Below are 27,793 nucleotides of genomic sequence, written 5' to 3' on the forward strand. Positions count from 1 at the left end.
TACGACAATAGCACCAACAATAACAGAAAATGAAACAGTAGCACCGACTGAGACCGGGACTACGACAGTAGCACCAACAATAACAGAAAATGAAACGGTGACACCAACTGAGACCGAGACTACGACAGTAGCACCAACAATAACAGAAAATGAAACGGTAGCGCCGACTGAGACCGGGACTACGACAGTAGCACCAACAATAACAGAAAATGAAACACTGGCATCAACTGAGACTGAGACTACGACAGTAGCACCAACAATAACAAAAAATGAAACGGTGACACCGACTAAGACCGGGACTACGACAGTAGCACCAACCATCACAGAAAATGAAACACTGGCATCAACTGAGACCGGGACTACGACAGTAGCACCAACAATAACAGAAAATGAAACGGTGACACGGACTGAGACCGGGACTACGTCAGTAGCACCAACAATAACACAAAATGAAACGGTGACACGAACTGAGACCGGGACTACGTCAGTAGCATCAACAATAACACAAAATGATATTTTAGGACCAACTGAGACCGGGTCATCGACAGTAGCACCAACCATAACAGAAAATGAAACAGTAGCACCGACTGAGACCGGGACTACGACAGTAGCACCAACAATAACAGAAAATGAAACAGTAGCACCGACTGAGACCAAGACTACGACAGTAGCACCAACAATAACAGAAAATGAAACGGTGACACCGACTGAGACCGGGACTACGACAGTAGCACCAACACTGATGGAAAATGAAACGGTGACACCAACTGAGACCGGGACTACGACAGTAGCACCAACAATAACAGATAGTGAAACAGTAGCACCGACTGAGACCAGGACTACAACGGTAGCACCAACAATAACAGAAAATGAAACAGTAGCACCGACTGAGACCGGGACTACGACAGTAGCACCAACAATAACAGATAGTGAAACAGTAGCACCGACTGAGACCAGGACTACAACGGTAGCACCAACAATAACAGAAAATGAAACAGTAGCACCGACTGAGACCGGACTACGACAGTAGCACCAACAATAACAGAAAATGAAACAGTAGCGCCGACTGAGACCGGGACTACGACAGTAGCACCAACAATAACAGAAAATGAAATGGTGACACCGACTGAGACCGGGACTACGTCAGTAGCACCAACAATAACACAAAATGATATTTTAGGACCAACTGAGACCGGGACTACGACAGTAGCACCAACAATAACAGAAAATGAAATAGTGACACCGACTGAGACCGGGACTACGACAGTAGCACCAACAATAACAGAAAATGAAACACTGGCATCAACTGAGACTACGACAGTAGCACCAACAATAACAGAAAATGAAACGGTGACACCAACTGAGACCGGGACTACGACAGTAGCACCAACAATAACAGAAAATGAAACGGTGGCACCAACTGAGACCGGGACTACGACAGTAGCACCAACAACAACAGAAAATGAAACAGTAGCGCCGACTGAGACCGAGACTACGACAGTAGCACCAACACTGATGGAAAATGAAACGGTGGCACCAACTGAGACCAGGACTACGACAGTAGCACCAACAATAACAGAAAATGAAACGGTGACACCAACTGAGACCGGGACTACGACAGTAGCACCAACAATAACAGAAAATGAAATAGTGACACCGACTGAGACCGGGACTACGACAGTAGGACCAACAATAACAGAAAATGAAACGGTGGCACCAACTGAGACCAGGACTACGACAGTAGCACCAACAATAACAGAAAATGAAACGGTGGCACCAACTGAGACCAGGACTACAACAGTAGCCCCAACAACAACAGAAAATGAAACAGTAGCGCCGACTGAGACCGGGACTACGACAGTAGCACCAACAACAACAGAAAATGAAACAGTAGCGCCGACTGAGACCGAGACTACGACAGTAGCACCAACACTGATGGAAAATGAAACGGTGGCACCAACTGAGACAAGGACTACGACAGTAGCACCAACAATAACAGAAAATGAAATAGTGACACCGACTGAGACCGGGACTACGACAGTAGCACCAACAATAACAGAAAATGAAACGGTGACACCAACTGAGACCGGGACTACGACAGTAGCACCAACAATAACAGAAAATGAAACGGTGGCACCAACTGAGACCGGGACTACGACAGTAGCACCAACAACAACAGAAAATGAAACAGTAGCGCCGACTGAGACCGAGACTACGACAGTAGCACCAACACTGATGGAAAATGAAACGGTGGCACCAACTGAGACCAGGACTACGACAGTAGCACCAACAATAACAGAAAATGAAACAGTAGCGCCGACTGAGACCGGGACGACGACGGTAGCACCAACAATAACAGAAAATGAAACAGTAGCACCGACTGAGACCGGGACGACGACGGTAGCACCAACAATAACAGAAAATGAAACAGTAGCACCGACTGAGACCGGGACGACGACGGTAGCACCAACAATAACAGATAGTGAAACAGATGCACCAACTGAGACTAGGACTACGACAGTAGCACCAACAATAACAGAAAATAAAACGGTAACTCAAAGCCTTGCAGTAGTGGCAACAACAACTCTGACCAGCTTTACAGCAGCGCCTCTCACGGTGGGTGATGAAAATAAATTATTTTTAACCTTTTGGTAATGAAAACACTGTAGCTTAAGTAACACCGTCAAACGTAACCTTTACCTCTTTTTTTCTTGTAGGAAAGTGTAGACAGGGACGGCTGCTCAGAAAGCCGACTCTGTGCAGCTGAGCCAGCCGACTGCGACCCCAGTACAAGATTGAGCTGTTCCTTTTACTCAGCTGTGCAAAAGACTGGTGGAGATATTGCATTTGATCTTTCAGGGCAGTCAACCGGATACATTGGTTTAACACTTTCGACTGACACTCAGGTAAGCTCAGGAATCATCCTTTTAATACTCAATACAAATATAATGTAGATCAAACCCATTCAGCATATCTGATAATCAACACAGGGAGTCAATGACATAACCTACATCTGTGCGGCGGCTGGCCGCACGGTGCTGCTCATCACGGCTAGACTTAATAAGGGAGTCTTGAAGGTGATACCGGTGAGTACTGCAAACATTTTAACCTCTTACTTTAAAACAAAGTATTGTGTAAATCCAGTGACACATTTTAGTGTAGGAGTGCTTTCAGACCAGTCCCCTTTAGTCCACTTTAACCACTGCAGGGTTTGCTAGTGTGATTAAATTGTTAAGGGCTGAACATCCTTGGTCTCTGGTGAGTATAAACCCTAATGTGTTGACAAGTATTGAATAGTGTGGATAAAATTCACACATAATTGTGATACAAAAATAAAGCTTGAGCACTATGGCTTCACTGGCCACATATATTTTGGTTCAAACCCTGTTACAATTTTGGGAAGCATAAGAGCTGGAAAGAAAAATAACTTTAAAATGACACGGACGTGATGTACAAATGGCTAAACCTTGAAATGGAAATTGGGAAAGTTCGATAAAGAAAATTAGAGGCCCCACGATATAAACCCTTCGAATGACATGTAAGTAGAAAGCCCACTATCAAAACAAAAAGACTCCAACTTCAGCTACTTTGTATTTAAAAAATGTGTCTTAGTATTGAACCTATGTTGCCTTGTATTATGTCTTTCCTTTTCAGTCAAGAATTACTGGCGGAAAGGGCAGAATAGTTGGCAATACAGTCCAGTGCAGTTTTTGTATCGCTTTGGAGCAGCTTTCAAAAAGAAGAAGAAGAAGAACCACAACTGGTAACAGCTTTTCAACTGCATTCCAAACTGGAAGTTACAACACCAGTAAGTTACCTGATACAAACTTCCACTGTTGATGTGTTGAACCATCAGTCAGAAGATGTTTTTACAGAGATTTAGTGTAACGTGTCAATTGTGTTTTCTTTCAGGCTCTGGTGAATTGGGAACTCCCACTACAGTGATAAAGACCAACCCAGTAGACATTTCAAACCCCAACTCCACCATTATCAATACAATCACCATCAACTCAACAACTGTGGCTCCAACAACCAGGATTACAACTGTGGCAGGGAATGCTACAGGTTCCCCAAATGTGACTGGGAGTGCTACAGTAGCCCCAACTGTAGAAGGGAATGCTACAGTTACCCCAACTGTGACTGGGAGTGCTACAGTAGCTTCAACAATAACAGAAAATGATATTTTAGGACCAACTGAGACCGGGTCTTCGACAGTAGCACCAACAATAACAGATAGTGAAACAGTAGCACCGACTGAGACCAGGACTACAACGGTAGCACCAACAATAACAGAAAATGAAACAGTAGCACCGACTGAGACCGGGACTACGACAGTAGCACCAACAATAACAGAAAATGAAACGGTGACACCGACTGAGACCGGGACTACGACAGTAGCACCAACAATAACAGAAAATGAAACGGTGACACCGACTGAGACCGGGACTACGACAGTAGCACCAACAATAACAGAAAATGAAACACTGGCATCAACTGAGACCGGGACTACGACAGTAGCACCAACAATAACAGAAAATGAAACGGTGACACCAACTGAGACCGGGACACCAACTGAGACCGGGACTACGACAGTAGCACCAACAATAACAGAAAATGAAACGGTGACACCGACTGAGACCGGGACTACGACAGTAGCACCAACAATAACAGAAAATGAAACGGTGACACCGACTGAGACCGGGACTACGACAGTAGCACCAACAATAACAGAAAATGAAACGGTGACACCGACTGAGACCGGGACTACAACAGTAGCACCAACAACAACAGAAAATGAAAGAGTAGCGCCGACTGGGACCGGGACTACGACAGTAGCACCAACAACAACAGAAAATGAAACAGTAGTGCCGACTGAGACCGAGACTACGACAGTAGCACCAACAATAACAGAAAATGAAACAGTAGCGCCGACTGAGACCGGGACTACGACAGTAGCACCAACAATAACAGAAAATGAAACGGTGACACCGACTGAGACCGGGACTACGTCAGTAGCACCAACAATAACACAAAATGATATTTTAGGACCAACTGAGACCGAGTCTTCGACAGTAGCACCAACAATAACAGAAAATGAAACGGTGACACCGACTGAGACCGGGACTACGACAGTAGCACCAACAATAACAGAAAATGAAACGGTGACACCGACTGAGACCGGGACTACGACAGTAGCACCAACAATAACAGAAAATGAAACGGTGACACCGACTGAGACCAGGACTACAACAGTAGCACCAACAACAACAGAAAATGAAAGAGTAGCGCCGACTGGGACCGGGACTACGACAGTAGCACCAACAACAACAGAAAATGAAACAGTAGCGCCGACTGAGACCGGGACTACGACAGTAGCACCAACAATAACAGAAAATGAAACAGTAGCGCCGACTGAGACCGGGACTACGACAGTAGCACCAACAATAACAGAAAATGAAACGGTGACACCGACTGAGACCGGGACTACGTCAGTAGCACCAACAATAACACAAAATGATATTTTAGGACCAACTGAGACCGAGTCTTCGACAGTAGCACCAACCATAACAGAAAATGAAACAGTAGCACCGACTGAGACCGGGACTACGACAGTAGCACCAACAATAACAGAAAATGAAATAGTGACACCGACTGAGACCGGGACTACGACTGTGGCGGCTAATGCTACAGTTACCCCAACTGTGGCGGCTAATGATACAGTAGCCTCAACTGTGGTGGCTAATGCTACAGTTACCCCAACTGTGGCGGCTAATGATACAGTTACCCCAACTGTGGCGGCTAATGATACAGTAGCCTCAACTGTGGCGGCTAATGATACAGTTACCCCAACTGTGACGGGGAGTGCTACAGTGGCTTCAACTGTGGCGGGGAATACTACAGTTGGTTCTTTAACTACTCGGGCAGTAGTGGCAACAACGGCACTGACCAGCGTCACAGCAGCGCCTCTCCCGGTGGGTGATTAAAAGAAATATGATTTATCCTTATTCTACTTACCCTAAGCCTAAACCTTTGGTAAAGAAAACACTGCAGCTTAAGTAAAACCATCAAACGTAACCTTTCTTGTCTCTCTTGCAGGAAAGTATAAACAGGGACGGTAACCTTTACCTCTTTTTTTCTTGTAGGAAAGTGTAAACAGGGACGGCTGCTCAGAAAGTCGACTTTGTGCATCTGAGCCAGCCGACTGCGACCCCAGTACAAGCTCAAACTGTTTCTTTCTGTCCGCTGACCAAAAGATTGGCAGAAACTTTTCAATTGAGCTTTCAGGGCAGGCAGCCGGCTACATCGCTGTTACATTTTCTACTGACAACACTCTGGTAAGCTCAGCATCTAAACTGATAACTAACATCTGTTTAACAGTCTCGCAAAGACAATATACTGTAAATCAGAACCTTTGACATTTTGTGATAATCCAACACAGGGGGGGCACGACATAACCTATATCTGTGCGGCTGATGGCAGTACAGTGGTGCTCATCACTGCAACATTTAATAATGATGTCCTGATAGTGACACTGGTGAGTTCTGCTAACTTTTTTTTGCTTCCCTTCAAATAAAGCATTGTGTAAATCCAGTGATCCAGTTTAATGTAAGGGCGCCTTCAGGCCAGTCCTTGTCTGATTTACCTGCTCCAGGGTTCATTGTGGCGGCAGTAGCTCAGTCTATAGGGTCGCCGGTTCAAGTCCCAGGAGAGTTGCTCCCTTCATAGTAAAATCAGCCCCACTCTGACATCTCTCCATTAATGCATTTTAGCTTTGAAAGATTTGGGTTCATTCTGGTTCAAACAGGTTCGGACCAAATTCTGTTGGGCTCAGGCCTTGTCAGGTCTAACTATTAGGGCCCGATTACAGCTAATAGCTGAACCCAAATGACATAAATCTGATTAACTGACAGTTGCTTTAATTGCGCTGCAATGCAGCTAAGTAAATAACAACCAAAATGTATTTGATAATTGGCTTCTATGCAGCAGACATGAAACATGGAGACTTGTAAATTTTGATGAGCAGCGGAAAGTCATAGTGGGTTAAGGGCCTTGCTCATGGGTCCACAATGGATTTTTATACACACATGCTACAAATATAATGCCATAAAACATTGTTTATACTTAGCCCTTCAATATTGTTGACATTGCTTTACACTTTCTGTGAATCTACATGGTCCCGTTTGATGTCCTTTCTTCTCAGTTGGATGTGTCTGAAGGGAAGGGCAGAGTAGATGGAAACACAATCCAGTGCAGCTTTTGCGTTGTTTTGCCGGAATCATCTACGAGAGTTAGAAGCCTCGCATCAGCACTTCACACTGGAAGTTACAACGCAAGTAAGTTGCCCACAAATGAGATGCTCTAAGTCTGAAAAGGGTTTAAAAATGTGGCCAACTCAAAACGACTTATAAACTTGCAAAGTTGTTGTAATTTATTATCAACCAGGCCAAGTTTTCACAGATTCCACATTTCAGTCCTCTCTTTGTGTCCTGCTTGTGTTTCCAGCCTCTGGTGCACTGGGAACCCCTAATACAGTCATCAAGACCAACCAGCTTGACTTTACTAATGCTAACGCCACTGTCACCAATACCCTCACTAGCAACTCTACAACAGCTACCCCAACAACCTCAAGTTACGCACCCACCCTCCATCACTCACTGCTGCAAAGTAAGCATGATTTACAATGCTAGTTGCTAACTGTGTCTAGTTTGATTGAATGCGTATAATGCTAACCTTTCTGTTCCTTCATCCCTGCAGCTCTGCTGGTGACTCTGGCAGTTTTGGGTCTGGCAATGCTGTGAGAAACCCACAAAATACCAACCATATCTACTCCTAACTTATACTAAATACCCTTAAAGGTCCTGATGTATGTTTACGCTACATTGGCTGGATTAATGTGAATTAATCTTCCCTCACTCTCGAGACTGCTTTACAAAGCAACTATGAATCTAAGACTTCTTTTTTCGTGTTTTATAGCTCATTGTAAGAACCAGTAAACATCAGTAACGTGTCGTGGTGTGTGAGGACTTGCACTTTATCTGCTCTGGTAATATTTCCAGTCATGATTTCTTTTTTCTTCCTTTGATGAGAGCCTTTCCTGACCGCACATCACTGTTTAACATCCCTAATTAAAAGTATTTTTACATGAAGGAAATCCTAATAATTCTTAAAAATGGCAATACTATCATCAGGAACATATAGTGAAGGATTCAGGAGTGTATTTAGTGTATTTGCTGTTACATCTGGTTACTTTTATTCTTGGCGGGACTAAATGATCAAACTGTTGAAAACGATGATTTTGCTTATAAGTATTAAAGCAGAACTAAGTAACTTTTTCACCTTAATAAATCCTTCTCATAGTCCCTGTGAGGGTAATACAAGTGTTTTTGGGTGATTGGGGTTCTTTCATCTCCCCCTGCTGTCTCTGGCCAGAAAACTGCACTTGCAACTTTCCCTGCCTCCGACCCGGTGACAAGACGTACTGCTTTACGGCAGCCCAATACAAACTAATGCTAAAGGCTGGCGGAGCCAGCAAAAAAAGGCAGAGAAGACCTTTGTTGGAGGAATGGAGCAACTCCATGCAGTGACAGCTCAGCAGCAACACACAGCAATCACGTATTGTCGTCACGGCAACAGGCACGCACACACACTCACAACCCAGCACTCCATCAGGCAGCACACACGCAAATACTCATCCATTTATCTATCCATCCATCCATCCATCTATTTTCAGAGCCAATTTGTCAGCACACAAACAAACACATCACACACATTTCCACACTCCCTTCCGTATTACTCCCACATCATTCATTTATTTTAATAGTCTCTCTTCCTCATACTGTTCACATGGTCACATGGGACTATATGTGTGAAAGCACCCTTAGTGTCACTGTTGTATTAGGATTTTTCAATGATCAGTTGCTACCGTCTTGGGAGAGCAAAGGTGCAATGTAGCTGTGGGGTGGGGCAGGCGGCGGGGGCTGCAGAGTTTTTACGACAGTGACACAACCAAAAGGTTTTTAGGGGGAGCGCTAAGCACAAGTTGCTTAGTTCTGCTTTAACATCAGCCATGAAGATGATAACATGCTTGCTTTGCTTAATACTATATTTACATGGAGTTTTATTGTCTTTCCTTGTGTGAAAATTAAATGAGTGTTTCATTGTTGTGAATGTTCAAAGTTCAGATTTGGAGCTTTGATGTTCTGTGTGAGCAGATGCACTACAACTGTACAAAGTACTGGATGAAACCAGCCTTGCACCTTACATTCTGAAACAATGAAGTTTGACATATTTTTTGAAATAAAATGATGTAAAGAAATGAAGGGGGTTAAAAGGAATCAGTTTTGTTGATGCCTAAAAAAACTTCTTGCCCTCAAACCATCTAAAGGTTTCTCAGGGATTGTGGCCTAAAGGGAAAGTGAAACACTCCAACAAGTAAGCTTCATGAAGTCTATTGTCGTCTTTGTTACAATTGTGTACTGTATATATTTCCTTCAAATGAAAATATTTGTAAAGTATTTTCGTATTTTCCACATATACTCTATACTTAGGTCATCCAATTTTTTGTGATTGCAGAAAAAAAGAAATACATTTTCTGACAAGGGAAAAAAAGACCTGACCCTTTTTTTTCCAGAAGTGTATCACATGCATATTTTAGGGCTATATCACACATTCACATGCTAATGATATCTGGAAAAAAGGTGACTGAATATCTGTAAAGTTTGATAAAATGGGTAAATGTGCAATTCCGCCAATAAGCCTTTTCAAAATCTTTCTCTGTGTTATGGTTCGAGTAGTAATCATGTTATCGTGTGATTAGAAACTAATGCAGAGCTTCATCTGAAGTGTGTTTTTGATGTGTTGTGGTGAACAAGTGGTTCAGATTATTATGACTCCATTCTAATCAGAAATGGCTTAGGTACAAAGACAAAAAGTTTTGTGGCAATTAAAGGCTTCACAAATATTGTTAGGGGATCATTTCACACATTTCCATGGGATGTTTCTGTTAAACGAGGGATTGAGGGTCTATCATTGTTGCTAACAATGCTTTTGCGAAGTAATCTCGCATTGATTTCAGCGTAACCATCCCATTTTATTTTTGTAAATCATCTGAAGCATATCAAATTTTGAAATTGGGAAAATTTGAAATGGAAAATCAGAGGCCTTATATACTGTTCTGCCATCTTGGCCGGGACATCCAGCAGTAGTAGCGTTGTGCCTGAAAGCATGCCCAAACATGAACTGAACATATGGTAGGTTGACAACATTTTGATTTCCTTGGGGTCAGTGGTGGGATGCGCTGGGTGCTCGGCTCCTTGGGGCTTTCTCTGACTGCTTCTCGGCATCTGGGGGGCTGCTGGCCTGGCTGCATCTTCAGGCCCAGGGCGGCGCTTGGGTTTACAGTAGCGATCGTTGCACATACACTGGTCTACGATGCACTGGCCTTGGGCTGTGGGATAAAACTCGTACTGGGCTTAACTTTAGACACGTTGATCCCAAATTCCTGTTTTAGGTATTACCACTCACTCCTTCCCTCTGTCCACAGCCACCACCATTATAGCTAAGCTTCACACTTGCCACCAGACTGGCTTGATTACACAACACAATATGCACAATAAGTTCTACTACAACTTCAAATTTCACTCTCACTGTAAAATAATCTATTCTTCCCCATCCTTTCTATATCCTGCCTTGAGACTCTAATCCCTAGGTGTAACACTGCTCTCCCTTTTTATATCCTCCCTATAATAAAATGTTTCTCACCCTTCCTTAGGGAGGGCTGGTGATGGTCACAATTATGCAATAAAATAAATAAATTTATTTCAGTGCAATAACAAAACATGCATTGCTGTCTCAAAATGATTGCACTTCTTGTCGTGTTGACCTTTGACAGCATGTCCAGACAAGGGAAAAAACAAAACAAAAAACAAGTATGATTAACAGATTTTTAACTCAAAACTTTTCAATACGTTAAAAAGTAGAAAAGGCGTCATCATTTATTGTGACTTTACATATAAATATTAAAAAAATCAAGTGTAAGGTCTTAGTTGAATTTTTTGTACTAAACATAATCACAATAACACAATTATTCGTAGAATGTATCAAAAAATGTGACTAAAGATGTTTCTTTAACCTTCTTTTGAAGTTTTTAAGAATGTATATTGTAAATTCTCAGTTGATGGAGATGTGTCACCTAGAAATGTCAACCCCTCCCCACTGTCATGTAAAAATGTTTGTTCCATGCATCACAATAATTACCCTCTGGATTCTTCGGCCTGTTCATCAACTGTCATCTGTGTATAACCATAAAATATGTGCTATTTGGAATATGAGTGGGGAAAAACATAATTTAAGCCATTTTTGCCTATTTTTACATGCCTAATTTTCCATATTTTAACCTATTTTCATCACTTTTATTTTCATTATTTTGCTCTTTTTAATGCATTTTTGCTACATTACTTCAATTTCTGCCACTTCTACGTCAAATTTCAATGCCTTTTCTAAACATTTTTTTTTACACTTTAAAGACATTTCCACCACTTTTCTCACCTAATGTAAAATATGTTGACCCCTTTTCATCATAATTTATCCACATTCAAGATTTGTCATATCTATTATTTACCAGTTTAAAATAGTTGTTCCTGCATTTAAGCCATGAATGTCTTTGTTCAACCACCTTCAGCTACAGTGGGGGTCCCCGCTCTCTGGGACGTTTATTTTGGGGGTCGCAGGCTGAAAAGGTTGAGAACCACTGACATAGTTGGATGGAAACAAAGAAGAAGTTGGACATTAATCTATAATTGGTTGCTTGAAAGAAGGGTAGGCTTTATAAGGGGAGGTATTATTACAGCTGTGTCATATACTGTAACCAGTAAAAAAATTTACATGCAGTGACAGCGTTAACTGGTTTAAGTTTCTGTAAATTCTCCTACTTCAGCCCAGCACACCTTGCCCTGCAGCAACATGACAAATGTCCTATACCATGTGTCCCCAACCTCCTCTCACCACCTAGTTATGAAAGTGACACAGTCACAGTCAGTGTAAAGCAGAAATGCATCACACAACTAAACAGCACATCTAAACGGAGAGATCTCACACTCCTTGTCTGCTTTCTGGACCAAACAAAATCACTCCCCAGGGTGTTGGACTAAGAGGGGTTCTGCAGGTAAGAAACAATTAATATATAAATTAAAATACTTTCTACTTCAATAGGAGAAAATGTCCACAGTTTTATCTTCTTCTTCTAGCAGGTTTAATAATTGTTTCTTTAAAGGCTGATTATCTTTTTCCATGATTTAATGTTGTCTTCCTGTTTCAGTTGTGATGTAGCTTTTTTTTTTTTTTTAATGGAGATACTATACTTTCAAATCTCATTCTTTAATTAAAACAGTGTAATTGTTATTATTCAGCATACTTTTTTTTTTTTTTTTTTTATCTTAACAGGATTTTTTTTGTGGTTTATTTTTCATATGTTTGATGATCTTGCAAAGATTTAGAATGTGGTTGTATAAGAAACTGCAGGGTTTCAGAAAAATTAAAAGTATTCACGTTTTCGATTAAATAAAAATCCTCCCATGAGTTGAACTGGATGCTTTGAAGAGCTGGATGAGTTTGACATGCCTGTTAAAAATTGAGACAGAATTATAAAGGTTAAAGAGCTATCAGACCTACAGGAACAACTAAAAAAAAATTAAAGAAACTCCACGCTATAGATAATTCTTCAGTTTTTGAGCAAATTAGATATACTAAGCGTAAAATAAACAAAATTCTTAGCGAGGAAATTGAAAAGAAACTTTATTATAATATTACATGACGGGACCTAACTTCTTGCATGGAAAATTAGGCAACAAGCAGCAGAAAATACAATCCATAAAATAAAAGACAACTACCAAACTGGAAGAAATCCTTGAAAGTATAGTATTTGAAAATACTATACTGCATTATATACGCAACCAGACAAAGCAGATAAATCCACAATTCAAAAATGTCTTGAAAAATTAAATCTTTCCTTTATTGGTTAAATCGAAAATGAAGAATCTCTGTTGAAGAAATTAATAGTGTGTCACGGTAAATTTGCAGTTGACCTCATTTGGAGACATGATTTATTGCTCTGGTTGAATGATGGAGTCCAGTCGAAGCGTGATGATTTTATAAAAAAGGATTTATTATAAAACTAAATGAAAAAGAGTACAAAAGAAGAAGTGTCCCATCCTGTTGGAATGAAAGGCGGCCCACAACAAGGATGGTCAAAAGTTCCCGGGGAGAGGAAAAAGCAAGACTGACTAACAGTTTTAATAGCTTAAACTTCATACAGATATGAGAAGAAGTCCCAACCCTGAAGGAAGAAAAGGAGGGGGTCACATGCTCCCAACAGTGGAGATGTTGGAGGATGATGAAGATGTGTATATTATGAGGAAGGTTGGGCACCACTGTTATCTGTCCTTGATAGTGTGTGTGCGTGTTTATCTGCATGTGAGTTTGAGTTTGGCCTTCAGCAGACACAGTGAGTTGCACTGTGGATACAATACGATCTGTACTGTTTGATCTAACATGACTCAGCTGTTCAAAAGTGCAAAGAGTAATGCAGTCATCATGTATTAAAACATGACAAATGGTACACATGAACACACATTTGATGATATGATGATGAATATAATAATTGCCATAACAAGTGTAATTTCACATCTTAGTGATAATACATCCCCAGGTTGCGATGGCTTTCCCCCAGAGTGGTACAAGTGTATGAAGGAGCACTTGCTCCCCTTAATAAAGGACTCCTTTAACTTTAATGTGTTTTACATGATCAAAAAGTGCAACAGAAAACATTCAACAGCTTAAAATCAATAAGAACATTTAAAATCATGAGTAAAATCATTTAAAATCATCAACAAACACATTACATCAACAACATGACCAAAAGTGTATTAAATGTTGATTATAAACTGTATGCAGTAATACTGGCAATGAGATTAAGCATAATAATAATTTTTAAAAAAAGCATCTAGTGCAGTCCTTCTCAGCCTTGATGCTGAAAATGTATTTGATTTTGTTGGTTTGGATTTTCTGTTTCAAGTTATGGAAAAATTTGGCTTCAGTATGTATAAGAACGCTCTACTCCTCCTCAACAGCCAGAATAAAAGTTAACAGCAGCCTTTCAAATCAAATCAAACTACAAAAAGGATGAAGACAAGGTTGTCCCCTAAGCCCACTACTACTAAATGTATTCATCGAGCCACTTGCACAAACTATTAGAGAGGAGACCTCTTTGGAGGGCATAACCATAGAAGGGATAAAAAATAAAATACTTCTATATGTGGACGACATTCTCATGACAAATAAAAACCCTGAATTAGGCATCCCACTACTCATGAACACCCTGGAATGGTATGGGAAATACTCAGTCAATGTACAAAAAACATTGAAAAAGTCCTTACATTTAGTTATATTGTTGTGGTATCATTTCTAAAGTGATTTCTGCTAGTAGTGGGACGGGATATTGACGGTGTTGTGTTGCGTTTAGTTGCTCAGCGTTCACATTCACTGAATAATATTTGCTGATTTTGCTCATTCCTCACTTGCTGCTGGAACACAGGGAACAAATATGATTGTATGCTTCAGTCAGATGAAAAATAGCCTCCTGGCTAATTCTGGCTTTTTTTTTAAACCATGTTTGTTCATGGGTTATATGAAATTGCACTGTCCCCTTTCAAATAAACCAATACAGGTCTGCGCTCCACGCACGGGTCGCCCGGTCTGGTCTGCATACTGTAACGGTTCTATGTTCTGGTTATGTTCCACTGTTGTGTATTCAGTGGTTAACTGATGCTGAGAATTCTCATGGCCGAGAAGGCATCATGGTTACGTGTAGCTTTTTCTGCCAATATGTGTCTTTGTTTACATGTGTTCTGAGGGTTGATTGGCTGGGAGGCTGGGGAAAGGGCGGGCGTAAGCAGGGAAAAGACTGGTGAACAATTCTGTTCCCACGGTAGTGTGAGTGTATGATGGTGTAAGACGGTTCTTTGTGTGTTTGATTGTATATTTTTGGCGTATTACTACGACCTCCATTAAAGCCTGTAAAACTGTAATAACGGCTCGAGTTACGTCATTACAAAACCTTTCGGGCTGCGGTGCGTGTGCCCGCGCCCACACTTGCTGCGCCAGGCACCGCGCTACTAATCTACCAGCAGCAATACGTTCATTAAAATAATTTACGTCGGGTTTGCTTTGGGCTCGGGCATACAATTTCAGTTCATAGGTCAGGCTCGGGTCAGGGCAGGCTTTATGCCCGCCGGCCCCGGTCGGTTCAGGCTGGATTTTTTGGGCCCGGTCTAACCTCTAATTCAAGGCGTGCGAGTGAGAAAGAGTGTGGAAAATTAACAAATAAAAGCCTTAGAAATATAGGGTTTGTAATTATTATTTTTAGTTAAAAATTATATTCATAATAATGATGATTGAAATGTACTTGATTAGAATAAATACTGTAGATGTGAACTATGAAAATAAATCTATTCAGGAGGCACTTTATAGTGTTTTATTTCACTTATTTACAAAATGTGATTATTTTTTAAATGTGCATCTCTCATCATTGCATTATTATGCTCTATAGCTGTTTTTCATAGTATTCTGAGAAAAATGTTGTAGTTGGACAAAGGGGGAATGTATAATCAAATTTTCTCTAGATATGGACAACCGACTGATCCTTCCAGTCTTTTATGTGATGTTGTCGTCAGCCTTCATTGGCACCACCGGTCGAGATAATGAAGGTACATTTTTACACAACATGATTAAATACACATAATCACAAATAGATCACAACAACATCCCATCCTCCTGCAGTAAATGATATTACCTGTATTTTAGTAATACATGTTTTATAAGCATAACCACAAACATGCATGTGACCAACATAACCTGTTGTGGTATATCCAATTGGCAGTAAATGTAACAACGGCAACCCCGTCTACTGGAAATCACACAACAACAATGGAAAACAAAAATACTGCAACACCAACTGTGGCAGGGGAAGAAACAAAAGCACCAGCTGAAACTGAGACTACGACAGTAGCACCAACATTGACGGAAAATGAAATGGTGGCACCAACTGAGACCGGGACTACGACAGTAGCACCAACGATAACAGGTCGTGAAACAGTAGCACCGACTGAGACCGGGACTACGACGGTAGCACCAACAATAACTGATAGTGAAACAGTAGCACCAACTGAGACCGGGACTACGACTGTAGCACCTACAGTAACAGATAGTGAAACAGTAGCACCGACTGAGACCGGGACTACGACAGTAGCACCAACAATAACAGAAAATGAAACGGCGGCACCGACTGAGACCGGGACTACGACGGTAGCACCAACAATAACTGATAGTGAAACAGTAGCACCAACTGAGACCGGGACTACGACTGTAGCACCTACAGTAACAGATAGTGAAACAGTAGCACCGACTGAGACCGAGACTGCGACGGTAGCACCAACAATGACAGAAAATGAAACAGTTGCGCCGACTGAGACCAGGACTACGACAGTAGCACCAACAATAACAGATAGTGAAACAGCAGGACCGACTGAGACTGGAACTACGACAGTAGCACCAACGATAACAGGTCGTGAAACAGTAGCACCGACTGAGACCGGGACTACGACGGTAGCACCAACAATAACTGATAGTGAAACAGTAGCACCAACTGAGACCGGGACTACGACTGTAGCACCTACAGTAACAGATAGTGAAACAGTAGCACCGACTGAGACCGGGACTACGACAGTAGCACCAACAATAACAGAAAATGAAACGGCGGCACCGACTGAGACCGGGACTACGACGGTAGCACCAACAATGACAGATAGTGAAACAGCAGCACCGACTGAGACCGGGTCTACGACGGTAGCACCAACAATAACCGATAGTGAAACAGTAGCACCAACTGAGACCGAGACTACGACAGTAGCACCAACAATACCAGATGGTGAAACAGTGGCACCGACTGAGACCAGGACTACGACAGTAGCACCAACAATAACAGGTCATGAAACAGTAGCATCAACAATAACAGGTCATGAAACAGTAGCACCAACTGAGACCGGGACTACAACAGTAGCACCAACAATAACAGAAAATGAAACAGTAGCGCCGACTGAGACCGGGACTACAACAGTAGCACCAACAATAACAGATAGTGAAACAGCAGGACCGACTGAGACCGGGACTACGACGGTAGCACCAACACTGATGGAAAACGAAACGGTGGCACCAACTGAGACCAGAACTACCACAGTAGCACCAACAATAACCGATAGTGAAACAGTGGCACCGACTGAGACCGGGACTACGACAGTAGCACCAACAATAACAGAAAATGAAACAGTAGCACCGACTGAAACCGGGACTACGACTGTAACACCTACAGTAACAGATAGTGAAACAGTAGCACCGACTGAGACCGGGACTACGACGGTAGCACCAACAATAACAGATAGTGAAACAGCAGCACCGACTGAGACCGGGTCTACGACGGTAGCACCAACAATAACCGATAGTGAAACAGTAGCACCAACTGAGACCGAGACTACGACAGTAGCACCAACAATAACAGCTCGTGAAACAGTAGCACCAACTGAGACAGGGACTACAACAGTAGCACCAACAATAACAGGTCGTGAAACAGTAGCACCAACTGAGACAGGGACTACAACAGTAGCACCAACTGAGACAGGGACTTCAACGGTAGCACCTACAGTAACAGATAGTGAAACAGTAGCACCAACTGAGACCGGGACTACGACAGTAGCACCAACACTGATGGAAAACGAAACGGTGGCACCAACTGAGACCAGAACTACCACAGTAGCACCAACAATAACCGATAGTGAAACAGTGGCACCGACTGAGACCAGGACTACGACTGTAGCACCTACAGTAACAGATAGTGAAACAGTAGCACCGGCTGAAACCGGGACTACGACTGTAGCACCTACAGTAACAGATAGTGAAACAGTAGCACCGACTGAGACCGGGACTACGACAGTAGCACCAACAATAACAGAAAATGAAACGGCGGCACCAACTGAGACCGAGACTACGACAGTAGCACCAACAATAACAGCTCGTGAAACAGTAGCACCAACTGAGACAGGGACTACAACAGTAGCACCAACAATAACAGGTCGTGAAACAGTAGCACCAACTGAGACAGGGACTACAACAGTAGCACCAACTGAGACAGGGACTTCAACGGTAGCACCTACAGTAACAGATAGTGAAACAGTAGCACCAACTGAGACCGGGACTACGACAGTAGCACCAACACTGATGGAAAACGAAACGGTGGCACCAACTGAGACCAGAACTACCACAGTAGCACCAACAATAACCGATAGTGAAACAGTGGCACCGACTGAGACCAGGACTACGACTGTAGCACCTACAGTAACAGATAGTGAAACAGTAGCACCGGCTGAAACCGGGACTACGACTGTAGCACCTACAGTAACAGATAGTGAAACAGTAGCACCGACTGAGACCGGGACTACGACAGTAGCACCAACAATAACAGAAAATGAAACGGCGGCACCAACTGAGACCGAGACTACGACAGTAGCACCAACAATAACCGATAGTGAAACAGTGGCACCGACTGAGACCGGGACTACGACAGTAGCACCAACAATAACAGAAAATGAAACAGTAGCACCGACTGAAACCGGGACTACGACTGTAACACCTACAGTAACAGATAGTGAAACAGTAGCACCGACTGAGACCGGGACTACGACGGTAGCACCAACAATAACAGATAGTGAAACAGCAGCACCGACTGAGACCGGGTCTACGACGGTAGCACCAACAATAACCGATAGTGAAACAGTAGCACCAACTGAGACCGAGACTACGACAGTAGCACCAACAATAACAGCTCGTAAAACAGTAGCACCAACTGAGACAGGGACTACAACAGTAGCACCAACAATAACAGGTCGTGAAACAGTAGCACCAACTGAGACAGGGACTACAACAGTAGCACCAACTGAGACAGGGACTTCAACGGTAGCACCTACAGTAACAGATAGTGAAACAGTAGCACCAACTGAGACCGGGACTACGACAGTAGCACCAACACTGATGGAAAACGAAATGGTGGCACCAACTGAGACCAGAACTACCACAGTAGCACCAACAATAACCGATAGTGAAACAGTGGCACCGACTGAGACCAGGACTACGACTGTAGCACCTACAGTAACAGATAGTGAAACAGTAGCACCGGCTGAAACCGGAACTACGACTGTAGCACCTACAGTAACAGATAGTGAAACAGTAGCACCGACTGAGACCGGGACTACGACAGTAGCACCAACAATAACAGAAAATGAAACGGCGGCACCAACTGAGACCGAGACTACGACAGTAGCACCAACAATAACAGACAGTGAAACAGTAGCACCGACTGAGACCAGGACTACAATGGTAGCACCAACAATGACAGAAAATATAACAGTAGCACCGACTGAGACTGGAACTACGACAGTAGCACCAACAATAACAGGTCGTGAAACAGTAGCACCAACTGAGACAGGGACTACAACAGTAGCACTAACAATAACAGAAAATGAAACAGTAGCACCGACTGAGACCAGGACTACAACAGTAGCACCAACAATAACAGATAGTGAAACAGTAGCACCGACTGAGACCGGGACTACGACAGTAGCACCTACAGTAACAGATAGTGAAACAGTAGCACCAACTGAGACCGGAACTACCACAGTAGCACCAACAATAACCGATAGTGAAACAGTGGCACCGACTGAGACCGGGACTACGACAGTAGCACCAACAATACCAGATGGTGAAACAGTGGCATCGACTGAAACCAGGACTACGACTGTAGCACCTACAGTAACAGATAGTGAAACAACAGCACCGACTGAGACCGGGTCTACGACGGTAGCACCAACAATAACCGATAGTGAAACAGTAGCACCAACTGAGACCGAGACTACGACAGTAGCACCAACAATACCAGATGGTGAAACAGTGGCACCGACTGAGACCAGGACTACAACAGTAGCACCAACAAAAACAGAAAATGAAACAGTAGCACCGACTGAGACTGGAACTACGACAGTAGCACCAACAATAACAGGTCGTGAAACAGTAGCACCAACTGAGACAGGGACTACAACAGTAGCACCAACAATAACAGATAGTGAAACAGTAGCACCGACTGAGACCAGGACTACAACAGTAGCACCAACAATAACAGATAGTGAAACAGTAGCACCGACTGAGACCAGGACTACAACGGTAGCACCAACAATAACAGAAAATGAAACAGTAGCACCGACTGAGACCGGGACTACGACAGTAGCACCTACAGTAACAGATAGTGAAACAGTAGCACCAACTGAGACCGGGACTACGACAGTAGCACCAACACTGATGGAAAACGAAACGGTGGCACCAACTGAGACCGGAACTACCACAGTAGCACCAACAATAACAGATAGTGAAACAGCAGCACCGACTGAGACCGGGTCTACGACGGTAGCACCAACAATAACCGATAGTGAAACAGTAGCACCAACTGAGACCGAGACTACGACAGTAGCACCAACAATAACAGACAGTGAAACAGGAGCACCGACTGAGACCAGGACTACAATGGTAGCACCAACAATAACAGAAAATGAAACAGTAGCACCGACTGAGACTGGAACTACGACAGTAGCACCAACAATAACAGGTCGTGAAACAGTAGCACCAACTGAGACAGGGACTACAACAGTAGCACCAACAATAACAGAAAATGAAACAGTAGCACCGACTGAGACCAGGACTACAACAGTAGCACCAACAATAACAGATAGTGAAACAGTAGCACCGACTGAGACCGGGACTACGACAGTAGCACCTACAGTAACAGATAGTGAAACAGTAGCACCAACTGAGACCGGGACTACGACAGTAGCACCAACACTGATGGAAAACGAAACGGTGGCACCAACTGAGACCGGAACTACCACAGTAGCACCAACAATAACCGATAGTGAAACAGTGGCACCGACTGAGACCGGGACTACGACAGTAGCACCAACAATACCAGATGGTGAAACAGTGGCATCGACTGAGACCAGGACTACGACTGTAGCACCTACGGTAACAGATAGTGAAACAGTAGCACCGACTGAGACCGGGACTACGACAGTAGCACCAACAATAACCGAAAGTGAAACAGTGGCACCGACTGAGACCGGGACTACGACAGTAGCACCAACAATAACAGAAAATGAAACAGTAGCACCGACTGAAACCGGGACTACGACTGTAACACCTACAGTAACAGATAGTGAAACAGTAGCACCGACTGAGACCGGGACTACGACGGTAGCACCAACAATAACAGATAGTGAAACAGCAGCACCGACTGAGACCGGGTCTACGACGGTAGCACCAACAATAACAGATAGTGAAACAGCAGCACCGACTGAGACCGGGTCTACGACGGTAGCACCAACAATAACCGATAGTGAAACAGTAGCACCAACTGAGACCGAGACTACGACAGTAGCACCAACAATAACAGACAGTGAAACAGTAGCACCGACTGAGACCAGGACTACAATGGTAGCACCAACAATAACAGAAAATGAAACAGTAGCACCGACTGAGACTGGAACTACGACAGTAGCACCAACAATAACAGCTCGTGAAACAGTAGCACCAACTGAGACAGGGACTACAACAGTAGCACCAACAATAACAGGTCGTGAAACAGTAGCACCAACTGAGACAGGGACTACAACAGTAGCACCAACTGAGACAGGGACTACAACGGTAGCACCTACAGTAACAGATAGTGAAACAGTAGCACCAACTGAGACCGGGACTACGACAGTAGCACCAACACTGATGGAAAACGAAACGGTGGCACCAACTGAGACCGGAACTACCACAGTAGCACCAACAATAACAGATAGTGAAACAGCAGCACCGACTGAGACCGGGTCTACGACGGTAGCACCAACAATAACCGATAGTGAAACAGTAGCACCAACTGAGACCGAGACTACGACAGTAGCACCAACAATAACAGACAGTGAAACAGTAGCACCGACTGAGACCAGGACTACAATGGTAGCACCAACAATAACAGAAAATGAAACAGTAGCACCGACTGAGACTGGAACTACGACAGTAGCACCAACAATAACAGAAAATGAAACGGCGGCACCGACTGAGACCGGGACTACGACAGTAGCACCTACAGTAACAGATAGTGAAACAGTAGCACCAACTGAGACCGGGACTACGACAGTAGCACCAACACTGATGGAAAACGAAACGGTGGCACCAACTGAGACCGGAACTACCACAGTAGCACCAACAATAACAGATAGTGAAACAGCAGCACCGACTGAGACCGGGTCTACGACGGTAGCACCAACAATAACCGATAGTGAAACAGTAGCACCAACTGAGACCGAGACTACGACAGTAGCACCAACAATAACAGACAGTGAAACAGTAGCACCGACTGAGACCAGGACTACAATGGTAGCACCAACAATAACAGAAAATATAACAGTAGCACCGACTGAGACTGGAACTATGACAGTAGCACCAACAATAACAGGTCGTGAAACAGTAGCACCAACTGAGACAGGGACTACAACAGTAGCACTAACAATAACAGAAAATGAAACAGTAGCACCAACTGAGACCGGGACTACCACGGTAGCACCAACAATAACCGATAGTGAAACAGTAGCACCAACTGAGACCGGGACTACGACAGTAGCACCAACAATAACAGGAAATGAAACAGTAGCACCGACTGAGACCGAGACTACTACAGTAGCACCAACAATACCAGATGGTGAAACAGTGGCACCGACTGAGACCAGGACGACAACAGTAGCACCAACAATAACAGAAAATGAAATGGTGACACCATCTGAGACCGGGACTACGACAGTAGCACCAACTTTAACAGATAGTGAAACAGTGGCACCGACTGAGACCAGGACTACGACAGTAGCACCGACACTGATGGAAAACGAAACGGTGGAACCAACTGAGACCAGGACTACTACAGTAGCACCAACAATAACCGATAGTGAAACAGTAGCGCCAACTCCAGCAGTAGTGGCAACAACTGCAGATACCAGAATTACAGCAGGTCCTCTCACGGTGAGAAATGTGACTTTTAAACTTTTGGTAAAGAAAACAGTGTAGCTTTATTCCCACCATTAAACTTAACCATTCTTCATTCTTTATTATCTCTCTTGCAGGAAAGTATAGACAGGGATGGCTGCTCAGTAACCCGACTCTGTGCAGCTGAGCCGTCCACCTGCGACCCCAGTACAAGCTCGAGTTGTTTTTTTTACTCAGCTAAGCAAAAGACTGGCGGAGAATTTGCATTTGAGCTTTCGGGGCAGTCGACCGGATACATCGGTTTAACACTTTCCACTGATGACACTCTGGTAAGCTCAGGGTCTTAACTCATAACCAACATCCTTTGAATACTCAACACAAAGATAATATAGATCAGACCCATTCACCATTTCTAATAATCAAACACAGGGAGGCAACGACATAACCTACATCTGTGCAGCTGATGGCAGTACAGTGGTGCTCATCACTGCAACACTTAATAATGGAGTCTTGAAGGAGACACAGGTGAGTACTACTAACCTTTTATTCTCATTCTTTAAAACAAAGCATTGTGGTGATCAAGTGATTCAGTTTAGTCTGAGGGAGCTTTCAGACCAGTCCACTTTAACCACTGTTACTAGGGTTCATTTGTTCAGGGCTGAATGTCCTCGTACTCTGGTGAACATCAAAAAAGTGACTCAGGTGTTCTTGCAGATGGGGGTCTCGAAACAGTTGCAAATCCACCCTAATGTGTTGACAAGTATTTAATGGTGTGGATAAAACCAACACAGAATTGTGATAAAACAATAATATACCACCATGGCTTCACTCTGCACCTCACTAACATTGATTTTGGTTCAAACTCTGTTACGATTTTGGGAAGTTTACAAGCCGGAAAGCTGGGTCAGAACATTGCAGTTCGGGTTTTAAGCAGAACAAAGAGGTCTTTACACTACATAATAGATGTTAAAGTTCTGCTGCTGGTGTATAAGTATGTGAATGAGTTTGGTCCAGAATACATCAGTGAGATGTTAATCAGGCATGAACCCAGCAGGTCTCTCAGGTCTATAGACATAGGTCAGATAGTAGAGCCCAGAGTTCACAGCAAACATGGTGACACCGCTTTTAGTTGTGTGTATGAAATCTGCGCCGTAGCATCAACATGAAAAATTGTGTCATTTGCCCTTTAAATACTATTGAACCTATATTGTCCTGTATGACATCAATCCTTTTCAGTCGGGAATGTCTGACGGGAAGGGCAGAATAGATGGCGATACAATCCAGTGCAGTTTTTGTGCCACTTTGGAGCAACAGTCTTCAAGAAGAAAAAGAAGATCTACAAGTGGTTACAACTATTCAACAGGATTTCAAACTGGAACTTACGACACAAGTATGTTATTCTATACAAAGGTCCACTGTTAATGTGTGGAACCCTCAGCCAGAAGAAATTTAGTTCAACGTATCAGTCATGATTTGCTTTCAGGCTCTGGTGAACTGGGAACCCCCACCACAAAAATAAAGACCAACATAGTAGACCTTTCGAACTCCAACTCCATAATCACCTCAACAACAGTGGCTCCAACAACAATGTTTACGACAGAAGCCACAACTATTGCAGATAATGTTACAGTTGCCCCAACTGTTGCAGGTAATGTTACCGTTGCTGCTACAACTCCGGCAGTAGTGGCAGCAACGGCACTGACCAGCGTCACAGCAGCCCCTCTCACGGTGGGTGATGGAAAATAAATGTTATATTTAAACTTTACGTAAAGATAACCGCCCTCAATCCCACCATCAAACTGACGTTTCTCTCTTGTGTTTCTTCCAGGAAAGTGTAGACCGGGACGGCTGCTCAGTAACTCGATTTTGTATATCTGAACCACCCACCTGCGACCCCAGTACAAGCTCGAGTTGTTTCTTTTTGTCCGCTGACCAAATGATTGGCCGAAACTTTTCAATTGAGCTTTCAGGGGAGTCAGTCGGCTACATCGCTGTTACATTCTCCACTGACAACACTCTGGTAAGTTCATTCATGTTGGGTGTGGGATACATATGTATGTGTATATATGCATATGTGTGTATCCATAAAATGAAGAGTCCGTCCTTAAGACTGCTCTACTGTAAAGTGTCTTGAGATCCCATTGGTTATGATTTGGCGCTATACAAATAAAAAAAAAAAAGATTGATAACCTTAACTGGTGACATCTGTTTAACATGTCCTACAAAGACAATATAGATCAGAACCATTTACCATTTCTGATGATCCAACACAGGGAGGCAACGACACAACCTACATCTGTGCGGCTGATAACGGTACAGTTTTGCTCATCACCGCAACACTTGATGGTGACGACCTGACAGTGACATTGGTGAGTTCTACTATATTATGTTATTGTCTTTCATTCCAATAATGCATTGAGTTAATCCAGTGTCTAGTTTAAGTTAAGGACACGTTTAGGCCAGTCCCCTTTAGTCGTTCTAGGGTTTATAAGGCAGTTTTGGCAAGATTGTCCAATGAATGTAAATGTGGGTCAAGGGCCTTGCTTAATTGCCCACAGCAAATGTATACAAATATTCTACAAATATTACACCATAAAACTATAGGTTAACTTAGCCCTTCAATATTGTTCACAATATCCTTGCTTAAAACTTTCTGTGAATCTACATGGTCCCCATTGATATCCTGTCCTCCTCAGTCGGACATATCTGATGGGAAGGGCAGAGTAGATGGAAACACAATCCAATGCAGCTTTGTTGTTGTTTTGCCGGAATCAATAACGAGAATTAACAACCTGGCATCGGGACTCCACACTGGAAGTTACAACGCAAGTAAGTTTCCCACAATTGATATCTTTGTTTATAAAATGTGCTAAACTAATAGATTGGTCTCGCACAAGCTGAGAAACACAAAAAAACTTTATTTTCGGAGAAAATTGTGTTTTGTTGTTGTTCTTTTGCAAAACATGCTATTAAATAATAAAAACAAATCCCTCCATGCATCAAATGTTTAAAACGGTAAATGTTGTGTTTGGATACAGCTTCTTTTATTGCAGAGCAACTTCTGTGTTTCAAAGGAAAGGAATTCACAGCTGATTAACATACAGGCTTTATTTGGCTATATACACTGCACGCTTTTCTTATTGGTTTGAACAAATAAACTGCATATTGAAGTAAATCTGTAAATAATTCAAAATGCCCCCTGGACAACTCGTGCATGGTTTTTTCATGACTCGTCAGAGTTACAAACTTACAAAGTTGTTTCATCATCAAGCATGACAAGTTTTCACAGATTCCACATTTCAGTCCTCTCTTTGTGTCCTGCTTGTGTTTCCAGCCTCTGGTGCACTGGGAACCCCTAATACAGTCATCAAGACCAACCAGGTCGACTTTACTAATGCTAACACCACCGTCACCAATACCCTCACTAGCAACTCCACAACAGCTACCCCAACAACAACCTCAAGTTACGCACCCACCCTCCATCACTCACTGCTGCAAAGTAAGCATGATTTACAATGCTAGTTGCTAACTGTGTCTAGTTTGATTGAATGCGTATAATGCTAACCTTTCTGTTCCTTCATCCCTGCAGCTCTGCTGGTGACTCTGGCAGTTTTGGGTCTGGCAATGCTGTGAGAAACCCACAAAATACCAACCATATCTACTCCTAACTTATACTAAATACCCTTAAAGGTCCTGATGTATGTTTACGCTACATTGGCTGGATTAATGTCGCCTTCACTCAGCACAGACCAAAGCAGGGGGATTGTTTGATGGTGGGACCTCTTCCCTCATCTCAGGACTGCTTTACAAAACAACTCTGAATCAGTTTTTAAAAACACTGTGATATCAACTGGGAGAGGTTGTTGGTCTCATCAGCAGAGGTCTAACTTTATCTGGACTGGTAATAATTCCAGTCATTAATTTTTCCTTCCTTTGATGAAAGCCTTTCCTGAATGAACTGTTTAACTGTTTAACATCCATATTTAAAAACCTTTTTACTTGAAGGAAATCCTAATCATCTTTAAGGATGGCAATAACATCATCAAGAACATATAGTGAAGGATTCAGGAGTGTATTTAATCTTTGCTGATATGATCTGGTTACTTTTAATCTTAGCTGGACCAAATTTATTAAACTGTTGAAAACAATGATTTAGCTTTTTGTTGCTGAAGTATTAACGTCAGCCTTGAAGATGATAACATGCTTGTTTTGCTTAATACTATATTTACTTTAAGTTTTATTTTCTTTATCTGTGTAAAAATGAAATGCGTGCTTTATTGTTGTGAATGTACAAAGTTTAGATTTTGGAACTTTGATGACGGAGCAGTTCTCGGCTGACGTTCTGTGTGAGCAGATGCACTGAAGCTGTACAGAACACTGGTTGAAACCAACCTTGCACCTTACATTCTGTAGCATTGAAGTTTGACCTATTTTTGGAATAAAATGACATAAAGAACATATAACAATTAATAATATTAATATGAATATCAATTGAAACTATCTGAACGTTGTTTATTGGTGTCTTTGTTACATGTGTGCAATTCCACCCATAATCCTGTTCAAAATATCTCACAATGTGTTACGGATCGAATAGTATAAATGTTATCCTAGCTTTACCTAAGTG

The 27,793-nt window shown here is 42.8% G+C and overlaps 3 protein-coding genes across 3 annotated transcripts in view; all 3 read left to right on the forward strand.

Moving 5' to 3' along the window:
• The window catches only part of LOC114480782 (putative ferric-chelate reductase 1), a 21,828-nt gene extending 13,681 nt beyond the window's left edge, over window positions 1-8,147 (forward strand). Inside the window, exon 9 of the mRNA XM_028475199.1 lies at window positions 7,880-8,147. The gene's annotated coding sequence lies outside the window, so the exon portion shown is untranslated. The remainder of the gene's footprint in view (window positions 1-7,879) is intronic.
• Window positions 2,112-26,959, forward strand: LOC114480783 (mucin-2-like). Its single transcript, XM_028475200.1, has 12 exons — window positions 2,112-2,616; window positions 2,718-2,906; window positions 2,991-3,086; window positions 3,655-3,808; window positions 3,913-4,326; window positions 5,416-5,972; window positions 6,144-6,335; window positions 6,440-6,535; window positions 7,202-7,334; window positions 7,504-7,665; window positions 7,756-7,879; window positions 26,883-26,959. The coding sequence occupies exons 1-11, from the start codon at window positions 2,236-2,238 to the stop codon at window positions 7,797-7,799; spliced, it is 2,418 nt and encodes an 805-aa protein (XP_028331001.1). The 5' UTR covers window positions 2,112-2,235; the 3' UTR covers window positions 7,800-7,879; window positions 26,883-26,959.
• Window positions 23,065-24,915, forward strand: LOC114480784 (putative ferric-chelate reductase 1). Its single transcript, XM_028475201.1, has 5 exons — window positions 23,065-23,205; window positions 23,307-23,498; window positions 23,599-23,694; window positions 24,406-24,559; window positions 24,653-24,915. The coding sequence occupies exons 1-5, from the start codon at window positions 23,065-23,067 to the stop codon at window positions 24,913-24,915; spliced, it is 846 nt and encodes a 281-aa protein (XP_028331002.1).
• Window positions 26,960-27,793: the final 834 nt, after the last annotated feature.

The sequence above is a fragment of the Gouania willdenowi genome, chromosome 18, assembly GCF_900634775.1.
Source record: "Gouania willdenowi chromosome 18, fGouWil2.1, whole genome shotgun sequence".
NCBI classification, from domain to species: domain Eukaryota; kingdom Metazoa; phylum Chordata; class Actinopteri; order Blenniiformes; family Gobiesocidae; genus Gouania; species Gouania willdenowi.